This window comes from Leptonychotes weddellii, chromosome 13 (assembly GCF_054177405.1).
Source record: "Leptonychotes weddellii isolate Sample4059 chromosome 13, ASM5417740v2, whole genome shotgun sequence".
Taxonomy (NCBI): Eukaryota; Metazoa; Chordata; class Mammalia; order Carnivora; family Phocidae; genus Leptonychotes; species Leptonychotes weddellii.
Genome location: NC_138381.1, coordinates 33,497,767 through 33,516,981, shown reverse-complemented (window position 1 = coordinate 33,516,981; position 19,215 = coordinate 33,497,767). Strand labels below are relative to the sequence as shown.

Sequence of the window (19,215 nt, the reverse complement as noted above, 5' to 3'; positions counted from 1 at the left end):
GAGCACACGAAATGTGGCTAGTGGGAAGTGCACAGGTCAGTAGTGTTTTTGTATGTTCACGAGGTTGTGCGACCGTCACCACTATCAACTTCAGAACATTTTCATCTCCATAAAAGAGAAACTTCGTAGCCATTAGTAGTGACTCCCCATCGCCAGCCTCATCCCTGACCCCCGGCAACCACTAATCGAATTTCTGTTTCTATGGATTTGCCTATTCTGGATGTTTTGTGTAAATGGAATCACACGGTATGTGACTGGCTTCTTTCGCTTAGCACCATGTTTTCAAGGGTCATCTATAGTGTTGAATAATATTCCATTGCATGGATATATCATTTTGAAAAATCTATTTAGTAGTTGATGGATATTTAGATTGTTTCCACTTTTTGGCTGTTAGAAATCATGCTGCTGTGAACATTTGTGTACAAGTACAAGTTTGTTTTTTTTTTTAAAGATTTTATTTATTTGCTTGACAGAGAAAGAGAGAGCACAAGCAGGGGGGGCGGCAGGCAGAGGGAGAAGCAGGCTCCCCGCCGAGCAGGGAGCCCGATGCGGGACTCGATCCCGGGACTCCAGGATCATGACCTGAGCCGAAGGCAGTCGCTTAACCGACTGAGCCACCCAGGTGCCCCACAAGTACAAGTTTTTGTGTACAAGTTTTATGTGGCCATATGCTTTCCATTCTCTTAGGTATGTACCCTAGGAGTAGAATTGCTGGGTCATGTTGGAACTGTATGTTCAGCATTTCCAAGGTGGCTGCAACACCATTTTACATTCCCACCAGCAATGCACGGCGGTTCTCATTTCTCCACGTCCTCAACACCTGTTATTTTGTTGCTGTTTTTCAGTAGTCATCGTAGTGGGTGTGTAATAGTACCGCTGCGGCTTTGATTCGCATTTCCTTAACGACTAATGATGTTGACTATCTTTTCTTGGGTTTATTGGTCATCTGTGTATCTTCTTCAGAAAAATATCTATTCAAATTCTTTGCTTATTTATTTTTGAATTATTGAGTTGTAAGAGTCCTTTCTGTATTCTGTATACAAGCCCCATTTCAGATCGATGATTTTCAAATATTTTCTCTCATTGTGTAGGTTGTCTTTTTACCTTCTTGATGGCTCCATTTTACTTTTAATCTGTCTGCCTGTATCACAATATTTAAAGTGAGTTTCCTGTATCCAGCATAGAGTTGGCTCGTGCTTTTTTTATCCACTTTGACAATCTGTGTATTTTTATTGGTGTGTCCTGTTGGAATTTTGATTGTAAAATCACATATTTTGTAGTCATATGTTTGTAATCATATTTTGATTGTAATATCATATATTAATTTCAAAAGAATTTATGTCATACGTTGAGTCTTTTATTTATAATAGTGTCTCTCTCATTTAAGACTTCTTCAGTTGCTCCAAATTTTAATATTTTCCAGAAACTTTTACATTTTTTTTCTATGTAATAGTTTTTTTAAATTAATGAATGAATTTATTTTTGAGAGGGAGAAAGAGAGAGAGAGAGAGCAGTGCGGAGCCTGACGCGGGGCTCAATTTCACAACTCTGAGATCATGACCTGAGCCAAAATCAAGAGTCAGACACTTTACCGATTGAACTGCCCAGGTGCCCCACTATGTAATAGTTTATTGGAATATTTTTAATACTATCTTTTTTCTTTTTTAAAGATTTTGTTTTTTTTTGAGAGAGAGAGAGAGCGAAAGAGCACGAGCAGGGGAGAGAGGAAGAAGCAGGCTCCCCACTGAGCAGGGAGCCTGACACGGGGCTCCATCCCAGGATGAGCTGAAGGCAGACGCTTAACCTACTGAGCCACCCAGGCACCCCAATACTATCTTTTTTCTATTAAATATTTTAATTGGTTATTAATGAACATAGAAATGCTATTGATTTTTGTATATTGATGTTTTCCCCTGTACTTTTTCTGAATTCCTGTTAGTTTTATTAGTTGATCTGAAGATTTTCTCACATATTCTGTGTGAATAGGCATATCATCTTCTAATAATAATAGCTTCATTTCTTTCTTTCTGATTTTTATTACTCTTCTTTCTTTTTCTTATCTTACTGCATTGTCTTAGCCTGCTTGTATAATGGTGAAGCAGTGATGGAAGATATCCTTCTTTATTACTGATCTGAATAGAATGCTTTTAAAGTTTCAAAAATAAGAATAATGCTTACTGTAGGTTTTTGATAGATTTGTTTTACCAAGCTGAAATAGTTCTTTTCTTATTTAGTCAAATGATGACTAATAGTCAATGCTTATTGGATGCTTTTTATGCATCTCTTGGTTATCATATTTTTTTCCTATAGTCTATTAGTGTGATGTCTTATAGTAGTAAATTGTTTAGTACTAAATTGTCCTTGGACTTTGGGGGGAAACAGTACTTGGCAATGACTTTTTGATACATTGATGGATTTGGTTCGCTAATATTTTGTTTAGTATTTTTGTACCTATATATTAGTGAGATTGATACATTACCTTCTTTTTCTGTGCTTTTCTTATTTAAGTTCAGGTATCCAGGATATTAACATACAAAAAGAATTGAGTAGATTGCTTCTCTTTCTTTCTAGTCTCTGAAGCATAAAAATATGTATCATGATTATGTAGGGTTTATCTCAGAATGTAAAGAATGGGAGAGAGAAAGAAAACAAATATCTAATAACTTCCGCTCCAAATTAGCAGCATTTTGTGAGGTGGTGTGATGTCCCCTCCCACCATGGATCAGATATTCTGCCCACTTGCAGGGGTGGGGTAAGGGCATCCTTTGGCAATGCATGACAATACAAATTGAATAAGAAACAATAAAACAAGACATTATAATGGTCTCATGCATGTGACTTGTCACTCCCAAAGGTTTTAGGCATCTTGAGTCCAGAGGTCAGGCTCTTTTATTTCTCTGTATCTCTGAGCTGAGCACAGGGCTTAGTACATATGGAAAGAACTCACTTCCCATGAACTTTGTTGGGGGCCCTTGAGTTCAATTCATGCATGGATCCCAGATTTTGTTGCCTTAACCAGAGGCCTGCAATGACCTTCAGAAGGCCACTGAAGACCAAAGATCCTGAGTGATTTATTTAGAGCCTTGTGTAAGGAGAGAAAGAGGCTGAGTACAGGCCCCCCACTGGCTGCCCAGGGAGTGCCCTTGTCCACATGCTGTCCTCTCTGCTCTGGTTACTTCCTCATAACCAGTGTTCCAAGCTCATTTTACTGCTCTCCCCTGTGGGTGCATACCTGTCACTGTGCTGTTCTTCCATGCACACCCTTTTTTTTAAAAAAATTTATTTGACAGAGAAAGACAGCGAGAGAGGGAACACAAGCAGGGGGAGTGGGAGAGGGAGAAGCAGGCTCTCCACTGAGCAGGGAGCCCGATGCGGGGCTCGATCCCAGGACCCTGGATCATGACCTGAGCCGAAGGCAGACGCTTAACGACTGAGCCACCCAGGCGCCCCATGCACACCCTTTTGACAGGGCAGTCTATGATTACTCAGCACAGCACATTCCTTCTCCAAACTTCGGGAACATTCTGGATTAGTTCTTCTGGCTTTCCCCACACAGGGGCAAGAGTATGGAACTGGCTGTGCATGTGTAAGGTGCAGAGGAGCAGGGAACACAGTTCATGGAATACTTAGTACTCAAATTGTTGCATCTCTGTCTTTGTCGTGGTGAAAGCCCCGTGGTGATGGGCAGGGTGTAAGCAGCAGGCATGATCCAAAGCTGGTGATATGCCCATTTGTTATGCTCTGTGTGATGAAGAAGGACTGGGATGGGCAGGGATGCAGGTGTGCAGGGTATGCGTTTGCCTGAGGGACAGGTTGGGTCATGCAGGTGAGCAGCGTGACTGGCAGCAGTGCTGAGAGGGCCGGAGGGCACAGATGGGTCACACAGGAGGATCTCCTGCTTCTCGTGTCCACAGAGTAGGGGCCACCACACAGTCAACTCAGGTGTCTTGGCTTCATGCCTTTCCCTGGACTCTTAAGGACTTATAGAGGACAAGGACTGCAGAGTAGCAGACCGCCTCAGCAGTTCCAGCCTTTACCAAAGGTCTTTCACTCCTTCACGGCATTGGATCAGTTTCCTCTTGTTTCATCCACGTTATTTCACTCTGATTTTATTTAAAGAATTAATAGCACTTTAGCTGCGTAATGGGTCCACGCGCGTTAACTATTATTCTTCTTTAAACTTACATACATATGCTGTATACTCCTTCATACTAATGATATGCATAACAGTTAAAGAAAAAAAAGTTTCCCAACCCCACTGACATAGTAACAGTTTTATTCCTATCTATCTATCAATCAATCTGTCTATCTATCTAGATAATGACGATAAGCACAGGAGTCCAATTTGATGCTGCCTCCCAGGGGCTATTGAGAATTAACACTCTACAGAGATATTTTTACAGAATGAGCCTTCATGCCTGCCTATTTCTAAAGGACTTAAGGTAGCTTAGAAAACAATGACCTTGGGATGTGGAGTTGTTCAGAGGTAGAGAAATCTTTTTAGGGATTTACAGTGTTCCAGCTACTGGGGGTGTGACTGCTCAAGTGCAGCCTTCTTTGAGAAGACTCTTTGATGTTCATACTGTTGGTGGTCATGAGCATGCAAAAGAGAATCTCTGTGTTATAAAGAGATTTCGAAGATCTGGCCAATTATTTGATCCAACCAATTTCCGGGGTCATTACAATTCTTGTATATTTCATGATAATGGACTTTCATTTAAATAGTTGTTCTTTTTGCCTGATGATAAATCTGTCTCTAACCTTTGTTCATTAGGGATGGAGCCTATAGAGGTGCCTCTTGAGGAGGACGGTGAACAGGCTCAGATTTGCCAAAGCAAGGTCTGTGCGGACAGGTGAGACTGCAGCAGGTGAAAATCTCAGGTCCGTCTGCAGGTGGCACAGAGGGGGAAGAGAGCAATGCCCTGTAGATGGGTCCTCCGCTGCACCCCCCATCTAGTCAGCTGCTCTTTACCCCTCATGAACTCCACTCTGGTCACACTGCCCCTTGCTGTTCTTCAAACCTACCAAACATGCTCCTTCCTCAGGATGCCAGCAAGGAGAGAAATGTAGCCATTTAGGGATACCTGCTGTTTTTTTTTATGAGGCTCATTCCTGGTTCTACATTTCATTTAGCTGCATTTGAGAGAAATGCTATTTTCTGGCTCATAAAGAGGTAGTTAGGCATCTTCTGCTCAGAACCATAAGTGCTCCGATTGATGAGAATGGACTTCCATTCAATCTCTCAAAGCATTGGAGAGAAAGTGCAACTAAATGAGGTTTCATTCTACACTTCCCTTTCCAGACACAGATAGGCAGTTATTTGATCCAGTAAAAATTAAGGATATGACAGGTTTTCCATTCTATCTTGTAATCCCAATATAGGTTATTAGCAATTTTGCATTATAAATTCTGGTGATGTGTAGATTTTAGAACAATTTTTTAAAAATTTAAATGCTTTAAATTATATTTAAAAAGTCTCTAAGATTGCAGAGTTAAAAAGGAGCTGGATCAATAAATGTACTTCTATTGGTAACTTGAAGGCATAGCGTTCTTTTCACAAACCAAACCCATTATTCCATGTAGTCTGGCCATGAGGGAAAATATTAGTCAGGCCCATAGTAAAAATCCTGAACATAAGTCTGGGTTCAAGGGCTTCTTAAAGCAAAGTACCGCTCTGGAAGCTCTCACATTCTAAGCTCTGTGGTATTAGTGGCAAAAAATAATATAAACAAGGATTTTCAAGATGAACTTCCAAAGCTTTCTATCTGCTCCGAAAGCTTTGCACAAGCCCCAGCCCTCAGGTCTCCCCCTCATTGGCCATCTCCCCGCAGCTTCCTGAGCACGTTTTCACTGTAGGCTTCTCTCCCTGGGACGCAATATCATATTACATTATATTTATTACATTGTATTATTTTGCAATCTAACTTTTTTGCTATTTAGATTATTATTTAATGGAATACTAAATAACATTCACTCCCCTCCTTTTTTTCTCTCCCTCAGGGTCAATACTTATAATTGTGGAGAAAAAATTTCGAGCTGGTTGTCAAGGTTTTTTGGCCGTCCATGTCAACTGATAAAACAAAGTTCAGACTTTCAAAGAAGTGCAAAGAGACGGGGCAAAGGTATCACATTTGGGGTTGGTTCTTAGGGGACAGGAACTTGGGTTTACCCTGGCGTACACCCAAATCAGCCCATCGAATGGATTTACAGGGCGACTTGCTCATGCGCAGAAAGCAGGGTGGTCTGCAGGACCCACGTGTGGTCTCCAGAATGATGCCGAGGAGGTGGAGGTGGGCTTCCAGCCAGTCGCCCCGCCTCGGACAAGCACTCGGTCTCAGTCCTCCCTGTTTCAGAGCACAGTTTCACTGGGTTACATAAAAACAGCAGTAACTTGCCATGTCCTCAGATTGTATGCGGGAACAAGACAACCCAGGTTCCAGTCTCGGCTCTGCCACATGGCTGTGGGAGCTTGGCAGACCTTGAGCCTCGTGGTGCCTCGGCTGGTGTAGACCTCAACTCCTTCGACTTGTAAAAGTGCTCAGAGTTTTTCCTGCCAGAGCTATTGTTAGCTGAAGTGAGACAGCAGAGAAGAAAGTACCTGAAAGTTAACAGTACCACATGGGAAGAAGAGATCAGTTTCGGGTGTCTGCTCACACGTCACCCTCTCAGGGAAGCCTTGCTTGACGGCTCTCCTTAGAAGCAGAACCTCTTCAGTTCATTCCCTGTTTTATTCTTCTGTGTGGTACTTTTCCCATCCGAGAGGCCATGCATTTTACTCAGTTATTCTGTTTATGGGATTGTGATAGATTGTAAGCTCTGAGGGGACAGGGATTTTTGTATGCTTTGTTCAGTGCTGCATCCCCCGTGCTCAGAACAGCACTGGGCACATAATAGTTGCTCAATAAATACTAGATGAATGAATGGATGAATGCGTCATTGCCACATTGTTGGTCTGTGTAGGGATGACCTGGCTTAGGGACTAGCTCCCAGAGAGACTGGCTTAGAAATCTGAGAGTAGGGCGCCTGGGTGGGTCAGTCGTTAAGCGTCTGCCTTCGGCTCAGTTTATGATCCCGGGGTGCTGGGATCGAGCCCCGCATCAGGCTCCCTGCTCCACGGGAAGTCTGCTTCTCCCTCTCCCACTCCCCCTGCTTGTGTTCCCTCTCTCTCTGTGTCTCTCTCTGTCAGATAAATGAATAAAATCTTAAAAAAAAAAAAAAAATCCGAGAGTAGCATTTTGACAGTATGGGGACCAGTGACTGGATCGAGGGATCACCTGCATGGGTGAACCTATGGATCCCTGAAAACGTATGGTAGAGAGAGGATTCAAAGGATGTAATGATCTACTTACACTTTTAGAAGTGTTGGCAGTTGGTCATGTCAGAATCTGTTCAATAATTTGAGTTGCTATGTGATGGAGAAGGGGAATAAATATGTGCTCAGCTAATTGAGGAGATGAACTGGTGGAGTTTGGGCACGGGTGAGCTTAGAGACATGATGAAAGGGGAGAGAGAAATGGGCAATTCTATGAGTAGGGACATGCAAGGAGTGGGGCTCCGCAAGACCTGGGCCACCATAGAAATGAGCTGATAGGATTAGCTCTGATCATTCCTAGCGCCTCCCGTCTACCTGGGGCTCAGCTGGGTCTTCAGGAGGCTGGCTCAGATTTTGAAGCAATGGTTGTGGTCCTTCGAGATCTAAGTTTAGAGACAATGGCTTATCAGTAGGCACTGACACCAACATAAAGGTCACAATAAAGGGCAAAGGGCATCGGTATGGGGGCGGCATCCTCTACACCTGGAGTGAGTCACGGAGGGCTTCAGGGAGGAGGTAATTTTGGAGCTGCATCTTAACGTAAGATAGGAGCTTTCTAGGCAGAGAGAGGCAGGAAGGTTAGTCGGGAGCCGAATGGCAGGGCTTGGCATTTCATGGGCCCAGAGCAGGGCTTAGGAAGGGTGGAATGTGGGTAGGGGCGCCCTGGGGCAGAGCTGGGGAGAAGAGATGAATGTTTGGCTGAAGAGGCAGTGAGTACCATCTTGTGGTTGGGGGCACTCACTGAAGAACTCTAAGCTGAGGAGTTTTGTGATGCCACATGTGTTAGAAAGACACTCTTGGTGCGGTGTGGAGGCTGCATCACAGAGGGAGGTGGGGGGTACAGGGCAGGAGGCGAGGCTGGAGGTGGCAGCAGCTGTCCTAGTGGGAGATGGGGACCTGGGTGAGGCAAAGGGAGGTGCCGGGGGAAGTCTGTCCCCTGCATGATACAGTGCCGGGGAGTGTCAGCTTGAGAATATTAAACCGCACAGATGCCGTTTATGGTAGAGAGGTCTCTGATGGGCTAGGCCACTGGTCTTTGAACATTTTTAGGTTGGTACACCCGAGAGGAGCTTTTTTAGAGTTACACTACCTCCTTGTACATTTTTAGGTTGTCATCTGAAGTGGCCAGTGGAATCTCAATATTTAGTGGTTTGATTCTCAAGGGTATTCATTAAAATATATATATATGTATGGGCAAACTGCCTTTTAATCGTCAGAAATTTTATTTCTTTCTTTTTCCTCTTCAACTTATATTTCCATTCCACTTCCTTGACAGCATTTTATTTTAGTGTTATATATTTCATGCTTGAAAATCTTTCCTTGGCGCACCTGGGTGGCTTAGATGGTTAAGCGTCTGCCTTCGGCTCAGGTCATGATCTCAGGGTCCTGGGATCGAGCCCCTCATCGGGCTCCCGCTCCCACTCCCACCACCTGTGCGCTCTTGCTCTCTCTGTTAAATAAATAAATAAAATCTTAAAAAAAAAATCTTTCCTTGATCACTCTATCATTGTTATCTGAAACTACAATTATATATAAATTGAAATGTATACACATTTTTCAAGTTTACTGTGATCATAAGAGTCGACGTGTTAGGAGATATTTTCTAGGTTGAGTCTTTAATAGTACACAGTTTATCAAAGCAACACAGGTATTATAAATTTTGAAAAATAGTTAATAAACATAAAGGGAAAACATTGTTGAAAATGAATCTCTTAATGAGATGCCTGGGCGATCCTCCCCCCCCCACCATTTATTCCCGTGTCCCTGAATGACTGTCACCTGTGGCCGGAAAAGCTGGTGCTCAGCACTGATTCTTCTCTGGAAAACCTTATTTAAGTCAGATAAAAAGCTGGGGATGGTTTGGTGAACGCACTGTCACTCAAACCTTCCTTCTGAGGCACATGATTAAAGCACAGGGATCTCACATTATGGTGACTCGAATCATCTGTCTCTTGGCCACTTAATTAGGTTGGGCAGTTCTGTGTAGAGTGAGGAATGGGAACCCATCTGACCTGCAGGAGGCTCATTCACTCACTCTGCTTTAGAGGCTTTTATTTTCTCAGCACAGACCCCAGGGCTTTGAATGGAGCTTTTGTTTTCCACCCCGGAGAGGTTTAGTCCCCAGTGGCAATGCGCCTTAGGAGAGGTGAGTGAGCCTTTCTCTGTGAAGTTCCAGAAGGGCCTTTGCGGAGGGGGCTGGGATTCCAGCTCCCTTCCCTGACGCAGCCATTTTAGCAAAGAGGACCTATGGAAGTAGAGGGTCTGGAAAGCAATTCTCTCTCTCTCTTTTTTTCATTCTTTTATTTATTTATTTATTGGCATAAAATTTCTTATTTTATTACCTTTCTTTTTTTAAATTTAATTTAATTTTATTATGTTATGTTAGTCACCATACAATACATCATTAGTTTTTGATGTAGTGATCCACGATTCATTGCGTATAACACCCAGTGCTCCATGCACTACGTACCCTCCTTAATACCCATCACCAGGCTAACCCATCCCCCCACTCCCTCCCCTCTAAAACCCTCAGTTTGTTTCTGGGAGTCCATAGTCTCTCATGGTTCATCTCCCCCTCCGATTCCCACCCCCTTCATTTTTCCCTTCCTTCTCCTAATGTCCTCCATGCTATTCCTTATGTTCCACAAATAAGTGAAACCATATGATAATTGACTTTCTCTGCTTGACTTATTTCACTTAGTATAATCCCCTCCAGTCCCATCCATGTCGATGTAAAAGTTTCTCTTAAAAGTATCCATTCTTGTGTACTCTGGGTTCCACGAACTTGGTTTGGAGACCGCTAACTTGGCCTTGGCCCAGCAGACCTTTTTTCTCAACATCTCGTTAAAGACAGTGACGGCCAGCCAACAAATGGTTGACAGAAGCTGCTAGCGGTTCTGGGCACACTTGATACTTTCTTTTATGAGTTTTTAATGTTTTCCTTCCAGTAGTTTTAAAACTTGTATTCTTTCTTTCTTTCTTTTTTAAAGATTTATTTATTTGAGAGAGCGAGTGAGTGCCTGGGTTGGGGGGAGGGGCGGAGGGCGAAAGAGAATCTCAAGCTGACTCCGTGCTGAGAGCCTGCTGCGGGGCTCCATCTCACGACCCTAGGCCCCTCTTTCGACTGTTTTGGGGAAGTCCCCCAACTCCACCTCCCTCCCATCTCTCCTCTAAATGTTGTCTCCAGGTCTTTTTTGCTGGACTGATTTCACTTCACCATTTTATTATTATTTTTTTTCCAGATTATTAACAGAGTATTCTAGGAGCTCTTTTTCTTTCTGTGTGTGAGAGATTTGGGCCATGCTTACAACATTTTTATTATTTCCAGGACACCATTTTTCCCTTGTAGAAATAGTCTCTTCTTTTTAAAAATGCAAGCTAATGGAAGCATGATTCATTTGCATTCTGAGAAAGCAACTCTTCTTTTTAAATTTATTTAAACTTTTTATTGAAGTGTAAGTGACATATAACATTATATTAGTTTCAGATGTACAACATAATGACTTGATATTTGTATATATTGAGAAACAATCACCACAATAAGTCTGGTTAACATCTGTCACTGTATATAGTTACACATTTTTTTCTTGTTATGAGAACTTTTAAGATTTACTCTCTTAGCAACTTTCAAATATGCAGTATAGTGTTATTAACTACAGTCACCATGGTGTACATTATATCCCTATGATGTATTTATTTTATAACTAGAAGCTTATATGTTTTGACTCTCTTAACCCATCTTGCCTACCCCCACTCCCTGCCTGTTAACAACCAATCTGTTCTCTGTATCTATGAGCTTGTTTTTTGTTTGTTTCAGATTCCACATACAGGTGAGCTCCTGTGGCGTCTCTGTCTGACTTATTTCATTTAGCATAATGCCCTCAGCGTCCATCCATGTTGTCACAAATGGCAAGGTTTCATTTATTTTATTTATTCATTCATTTTAGAGAGAGAGAGAGAGAGAGAGAGTGCATGCAGGGGGAGGGGCAGAGGGGGAGGGAGAGAATCTCTAGCAGAGAGATGCAGGGCTCCATCTCACGACACTGAGATCATGACCTGAGCCAAAACCAAGAGTCAGACACTTAACCAACTGTGCCACCCAAGCACCCCAAGATTTCATTCTTTTTCATGGCTGAATGTATACATATATACATGTATATGTGTTTGTCACATCTTCTTTGTCCATTCATCCACTGATGGATACTTAGATTGTTTAAAATACTCCATCACTTTTAGATCAGGCTGTGGGTCCAACAGCCACCCTTTCTCTGGTGAATGAAGCACAGTATTTGCTGATAAACAGATCCAGTGTTTTGGAGCTCCAGCAGCAATTAAATGCCAGGTAAGATCCTTTGCCTTGGGAATAGCAGACAGACGTAACCACGTGACTCTGGCAGTGAGCCACGGAGTCCATGGAGTGGACGGGGGAGTCATGGAGTCCAGATGAGAGACCGAGGCTCTGGGAAGTTACAAAGCCCTTAGGTCCAGTTCCCACGTCTCTCTTGATGCCTTCATGATGCTTAGTCAACCCCAAGCCTCATTTTTTAATCATTCTATTTTTAACATTTGCTTTAATTGAATTGAACTTGACCCAATTTTGTTGCCCACCCTTCCACCGCCCCCTGTCCCCTAGGAGCCTTGCCCTACTTCCACAGTCAAGTTTGAGTGAAAAGAAGAGTGGTTATGAAGGCTTTTAGAGTTGTAGCTACAGATATTATTTGTTTGTATCATCAGACAGAACTGACACCGCTGCCTGCCTCCTCCCATCCAGTGTTTTCTAAGGGCCCTGACATATCAGCGGGTCAGCTTTAGAAAGGATTTTCTCAACCCCCTTCATCGTTCTTTAGAGGAAATTGAAGTACCAAGGTAATCAGACCATTAGGGCAAAAAAAGTCACCCCGTTTTTACATGAGAGCTGGGACCGGCTACTCATCCCTAGTCCACAGGCCAGGAGGGGGTGCACGCGCCTGTCACCATGAGCCCGGGATCCTATGACTTTCACATGCCATGTGGTCCTGGTTATGAGTATGTGCGCATACTCACAAACATCTACAAATATAGCTTAATAAAAATGACAAAGATGGACTGTTTGTAGTAACTCCTGTTTATAGTCATTGGCAAAACCACGCAACAGAGTTCCCTGGCCATGGCCCAGCTCGCCCTCCTTGGTACATAAGTTTGATGCAGCTGCAGGGTCCCTGGGTGTTCACTGAGCTGTCCAGGCACCGTGACACTCCTCCTCAGGTCCCCAGAGCCCTGGAGAGAGTAGGGCAGAGGTCGTCTGGGATTCGTGGTGTGCAAAACTAGGAGGTGGAGACATGCTTGCTGCAGTCCTGGTTCCTACCAGGAGGGGACCATATTTCCTACCAGCTGGTTGAATGCAGGGCTGGGGAGCAGGGAGTAGGTGGGACAGGTAAGAGGACCAGCCTGGGCCTAGTATCCGGAAGGGTCGCTGGGGGCTCTGGTTGGTGTGTCTCTGTTCTACTTTCAAATTTGATGGACTCAATAATGCATATGCTGACCATGATAGCTTTTGAACATAAAATTTTTCTTTTTACACAGCACAAAAGAAGGGTTTGTAACCTGGAAGGTAATCCGGAATCAAAGGATTTTAGGACTGGGAAGTGCCAGCCCTCGCATTTCAGATGAGGAAATTGTCATTCTCGTCGGTCATGGGAGTTGCACATAGTGGCAAAGCTAGACATGGTTCTCCCTGCTCCTGGCTTTTCACACACCATTCCCTGCTTGGAAGGGGATGGGGATATAGCCTTAGCCTCCACCAGAGCCTACAGGTCTATTTCCAGGGAAAATTCCAATCATACTTAAGAATCTCCCCCCGCCAACTTAAAAATGTTTTCTTGTTGAAGCACAACAAAGCACAAAAATCATAAGTCCATAGCTCAGTGAATTTTTACAGATGTATATGCCCATGTAACCACCCCCTAGATCAAGTAGAGAACATTTCTAGTAAACCAGAAACCTTCCCCTCTTAGTCAGCCCTACCGAATGGTCACCACTATCCTGGCTTCGTTCACATACATAGTTTCACCTGTTCTTGAACCCTGTATAATGGGATCATACAGTGGGTTCTTTTGTTTAAGTTTTCAGACGCTTTATTTCAGTGCTTTTTCCCTTGGGGAGGGGGGTGGATGGAGGTGCAGAGAGTCATTTTATAAGGCCTCATGGCAGTAAACAAAAATCGTAAACAAGAATTATAAAAATGGTATATGTTAGTTAAAACTGCAAACAGTTTGGAAGTTAGGAAGCAAATTTGTTTTTACTGAGATATAAATGGCATAAAATATTAGTTTCAGATGTACAATATAATGATTCAATATTTATATACATTGAGAAATCACCACGATAAGTTTGGTTAACATCTGTCGCCATGCATAGTTAACAGTTATTTTTCTTGTGATGAGAGCTTTTAAGATTTTCTCTTAGCAACTTTCAAATATGCAGTACAGTGTTAATAACCACAGCCATTGTGCTGTACATTACATCCCCGTGACATATGTTTTTTTTAACTGGAAGCTTGTACCTTTCGACTCCCTTCACCCATTTTGCCTGCTCCGACCCCCACCTCTGGTAATCATCAGTCTGTCCTCTGTGGGAAATAAATACTAAAATCTCCCATATGTACTCATTGGTGCTTTATGACATCCTAATATCCAAAAAGAGTATGAGCTCTTGAAACATTTTAGGTCCTTGGTAAGTAAGCCTGTTGATGCTCCTTAAATGCCTCATCTGGACTCACCTTGTAGAACTGGTATTTTTGTAGAAGTTGGTTCACTTGACCCCCGTTCACTTGGTTTCCAGAGTCATTCATCTCCAGCTAAGATCTACTCACCCTTTGCTCTGCTTCTAGGAGGTGGGACTATCTCCCAGGGGACACCATCGAGGTCTGTTTAACAGCTGGGTGTCTGCTGGCCTTCCACTCGTGGTAGAAGCTTGTTCTAATCATCTAGGACTCTGACCAGAGGACAGGTGGTGAAGTCAGGCATCGAGTGCTAGAAATGTTGAACAATTACAACTGTGCCATTATCCACCCCTCCCCACTTCCCCCCTTTTCGGTATGTCTTAAGCAGTGATGAGCATGGAAAGGAAGAATTATTCCCAATGAAAGACCTCATCTCACGGTTCCGTGCCAATATTATTACCAGTGGAACAAGGGCTTTTGAAGAAGAGAAGTGGGATGGGATTTCAATTGGTTCCTTGCATTTCCAGGTGAGTTGCGGGAAGTTCAGTTCCTTCCTCAAGGGTTGCAAATGGAAATTGGCCTCTATTTGAGGCCAGGAGGGTGGCAGGCGGGAATCCCTCTCTGTCTTTGACTCTGTCTCGCAAAACCTCAGCAGGAGGGTTTGTGACATCTGCAGTCTCGGACTCCCTCTGGAAGGACCCATCACTTATTCACCACGAGCAGTCCGTTTCCCACTGGGCGGTGCTCGCGGGCTTAGTGCACCTCCACCTCATCATTATGTTTAGGCTTAAACTCTGTTTCCTTAGAATACTGTGTCTGTGAGAACTTCATCCTGTTGGAACCCAGTGGACTTTCCTGGTGCTTGTGGAGGAGGACCCAGACGCCTAGCGGTCCCTCGGTGCCCATGGCCACTCCACCTTCTTCCCTCGCTCTGCCTTCTGGCCTCACTGGCCCTTGTAGAGGAGCTTGTCATCAGAGGCAAAGCCCGGGCTGCCCTCTCTCCCCAGCCTCTGAGATCCCCAAATCATGTGGTAGGCCTGAACAATGGGAGGAAGTCTTAGGCTAAAACCTGCATTCTTCATTGGAGCCCATCAGAGCCCCTGAGCCCTGAGTCCTCTGACCGCCTCTGGGAGCTCAGCAGTCCTCCCCCTGCCTGCCATCCCACCCTTCTCTCCATCCCCTAAACATGCCAAGCTTCCTGTCTCAGCGCCTCTGCCCCTGCTGTCCCTTCTGCCTGGCATGCTCTTCCTGCGGCCACTGCAGGGCCTCCACTCAGATGTCACCTCCTTGGAAAGGTCCGACTCTGCAGAGCACCTGCTTATTCCTTCAGAGCACACAAGGGTGGGGCCCAAGTGTGTTTTGTTCCCTGCTGTCCCTCTAGGGTCCAGAACAGTCCTGGTCCAGAGTCAGTGCTCAGTAACTGTTGAGAGAATGAATAGACAGGAAAGATAAGGAATAGCTAGGAATGGAAGGATGGGTCATCTGTACAGAATGTGCCCAGTTCTTTAGTGGGGGATGAAACGATTTTGATAGTAGTGTTATTAATCGATGGTATAACTGACTATAATGGGCTTCCTTGTGTCCCAGCTCTGTGCTTGGAAGGAGCACCACGGTAATATCCAGAAAAGCAGTCAACAAGAATTGAAATCTTTATTGAAGAATGTCACAAGTTTGAGCTTTTGGAGGGCAGTTAAATTGCATGGCACAAAAAAGTCCTAAAGAATTTCTTTTATCCATTTAACTCCCCAAACGTCCTCTTATCCGGACAGCTGCTTCCCCTTGAAGAAAGCAATCTCTTCTCTCTGTGACATTCACTCCCACAGACCTCTCTCTGGCACCAGCCTTCCCGCCGCCCCCCTCATCCCTGCCTCCTCACCTCTTCTTCTCCTCCTTATTTCCTGTTGCTCTGTCCCTGCCATGTCTTTAAAACACTTGCTCTGACGTATCCTGCCTGATACCTAACAGACATTGATCTATGTTGTTTGATAAACGCAGAGAAGGAGGGAGGAATAAAGGGAGAAAAGAGGAAAGCGAAAGAACTTGAACTAGCTTATTGTCACAGTCAGAATGAGTCCTGGCAACATTAGCACCTGCGGCTCTTCAGGGACCCGGGGGCATAAATACAGGAAAGAGTCTCTGAGAAACTTTTCTGAGATGCTTTGCTTTCTTTAGGTCACTGTTCTTAATAAACATTCACTAATAAAAGTGAAAATATGCCTTCCCTTTGGCCCAATACTTTCACTGGTAGAAATCTATTCCGTAAAATACAGTCATACAAGCGTGCAGAGCTATATTACAGACTTAACTTATTGGGATGCCTGGAAGGTTCAGTCGGTTCAACGTCTGCCTTCGGCCCAGGTCATGGTCCCGGGGTCCTGGGATCGAGCCCTGTGTCGGGCTCTCTGCTCAGCGGTGTCTGCTTCTCTTTCTCCCTCTGTCCCTCTCCCACCGCTAGTGCTCTCTCTCTCAAGTAAATAAAAATCTTTTTAAAAAAAACTTATTGTAGGGCTTTTATAAATATGAAAACTTGGAGGACATCCTACATATCCACAAAAGGGAGATTGGTTCAATAAATTATGCTACATTCATACAGTGTAGTCCTGTGCAGGCACTAAAAAGTATAAACTGTAGTTAGTACTGTGCCTTTCAAAAACGAACTGCTTAAAGGACATTTGCTGATGCCAGTACTCAGGCTGAGGCTGTTGCAATGCAAAGAGATTTAGCACATCTCTTTTGGAAAGTGATTTTTTCACTGGGGATCATCAAGTCATAAAAACTTTGACACCTGTTGCCTTTAGAATCTCATTTACAGAGATCGACGCTAAAAAATGTTAAATGGCAAAGAGGGTTATGTGGATTAAGACCTTTATTACAAAATCATTGATAACAGCAAAGAATTAGAAACTGTTTACATGGCTTCGTAGAACAGGGAAGAACATCAGCCCCCAGGAATGCCAGGCCATCGTGAACACTGCAAAGCCCAAGGATGGGGTAGTCTCTGAGTACGGATGTGGAAGGGTGTCCAATATGTATTGTGGAGTAATGCCCACCGGGAGGAAGCACAGTGGCCTCCGAGAACCCAGGGAGTGTCCTGCACAGGCGCATGGCTCATCGTATCCTGCTGCGAGCTTCAGTCCTGAGCCTCCTACAGCCTCTTAGCCCCGCTTGCCTCTGAAGACGGAGAGGGAGGCACCTGCTGAGCGCTTTCTCTCTTAATTCTTTTTTCTTTTTAAGATTTTATTTATTTATTTGAAAGAGAGAGCACAAGCAGGGGGAGCAGCAGAGGGAGAGGGAGAAGCAGGCTCCTCACTGAGCAAGGAACCCGATGCGGGGCTTGATCCCAGGACCCTGAGATCATGACCTGAGCCACCCAGGCGCCCCTCTTTTAAGTCTTAAAGCTTCTGTATCGTTTGAGTTATTTTTTAAAGAACATGTATGATTGTAAACAATTTTTAAAAATCCCAATGAATAAGAGTACTAGAAAAAAAAGGTTAAAAATGACAATGTTTTAAGAAAATTGATTTCTGGGCACCTGGGTGGCTCAGTTAGTTAAGCGACTGCCTTCGGCTCAGGTCATGATCCTGGAGTCCCGGGATCGAGTCCCGCATCGGGCTCCCTGCTCGGCGGGGAGTCTGCTTCTCCCTCTGACCTTCCTCCTTCTCATGCTCTCTGTCTCTCATTCTCTCTCTCTCAAATAAATAAAATCTTGAAAAAAAAAAAAAGAAAATTGATTTCTTTGTCTTGGTGTTTGAAAAAAGTGCCTGGAAAATATCTTTCTTTCTGCCAGCTTGAGAAACTGTTTTAAGAGTCTTTTCACCAAAATGACAGGATTTTTACTTGAAGTGTTATCTGTTGGATGGCAGCTGGGGCTGGTGGGACATTCCTTCTGTGGGACATCTCTTCTGAGGGTCATGGCCCTTCAGGCTCAGAGGGAGCCCGGCCTGGGAATCATAATGTTCTAGGCAGAGAAGGTAGAATGTTCTGTACTTGATCCTGGAGGGCTTAGTGTTCTGATCTTGTGGAAGTCTTCCATCTGGGGGATTCTCGTGTATAATCATGATAGCTTCCGCTTTTGAGCATGACTCAGTGCCAGGTCTGGGCTTTGCATCCTAGAAATAGTATCTGGAATCCTCACCCAATCAAGCTAAGGGGCTGGATGACGAAATGAGGCTTCGAGAGGTGGTAGGTCTGCCTGGGATCGAGGCCAGTGCTGAGCAGAGCCCCATACAGCACCCTCCAGCTGCTTCTGGAGGCCTGCGCAACTTGACTTTGGTACCACAGTGAGGTTATATTTCCCCTGTAGTGGCCGCCAGCCAGAAGGAGAGTGATACGATGTGTCAAGACACATCCACATTTAGTTGTTCCGGGTTTCAGTGCATACTTTGTGTTTGCCCATGAGTGAGCAGAGGAGCACCTGTGCCCTTTTTATATGTGCAAAAAAAGAAGCACCTTGTCACTGCTGAGTGCATACTTTCTTTTTTTGTGTTAACATTTATGGGAGATTTTCTCGCTATAAAGCAATTCACGCTCATGGCAGACCAACCAGAATAGAAGTTCTACCATATGGTATGACCCCTCTTAAGATGCTGTGTATGCATATATACATACATAAGAATACACATGTAATTTTGTTTCCTGCTTATTTCAATTATAAACATAAATATTACCCCTTTTATTTAAAGCCCTTTATAGATTAATTTTAATACCTGCATGATATATAAATGGAGTGTGGCCATTCTTCTCTACTGTTTCATGTTTATGATACTCCCAGATTTCCCCCACTACAAATAATGTGAGAAAGATCCTTGTACATGAATCTGTGTTTGTACTTGTGGTTCTTCTCTTCTCTTCTCTTCTCTTCTCTTCTCTTCTCTTCTCTTCCTTCTCTTCCCTTCCCTTCCCCTCCCTTCCCTTCCCTTCCCTTCCCTTCCCTTCCCTTCCCTTCCCTTCCCTTCCCTTCTCTTCTCTAAGATTTATTTAGGGGCACCTTAGTAGCTCAGTCGGTTAAGTGTCTGTATTTGGCTTGGGTCATGGTCCCAGGGTCCTGGGATCGAGCCCCACGTCGGGCTCCCTGCTTGGCAGGGAAGTCTGCTTCTCCTTCTCCATCTGCCTCTCACTCTTCTCATGCTCTCTCTCGCTCTCTCTCTCTCAAATAAATAAATTTATTTATTTGAGAGAGAGCACACGCATGAGCAGGAGGGGC

General features: G+C 44.1%; 1 protein-coding gene across 4 annotated transcripts in view; it reads left to right on the top strand.

Annotated features, from left to right (window-relative positions):
- The window catches only part of MOCOS (molybdenum cofactor sulfurase), a 45,379-nt gene extending 27,841 nt beyond the window's left edge, over positions 1 to 17,538 (top strand). For 2 of the 4 annotated variants that reach the window (XM_081801387.1, XM_081801388.1), the window contains exons 10-13: positions 4,775 to 4,853; positions 6,001 to 6,122; positions 11,549 to 11,654; positions 14,401 to 17,538. In XM_081801387.1, the coding sequence (XP_081657513.1) occupies positions 4,775 to 4,853; positions 6,001 to 6,122; positions 11,549 to 11,654; positions 14,401 to 14,602 (509 nt within the window). In that variant the 3' untranslated portion in view covers positions 14,603 to 17,538. Of the gene's footprint in view, positions 1 to 4,774; positions 4,854 to 6,000; positions 6,123 to 11,129; positions 11,227 to 11,548; positions 11,655 to 14,400 lie in introns of those variants that run through there. The other 2 variants (XR_014139631.1, XR_014139632.1) reach the window with 2 other exon arrangements.
- Positions 17,539 to 19,215: the final 1,677 nt, after the last annotated feature.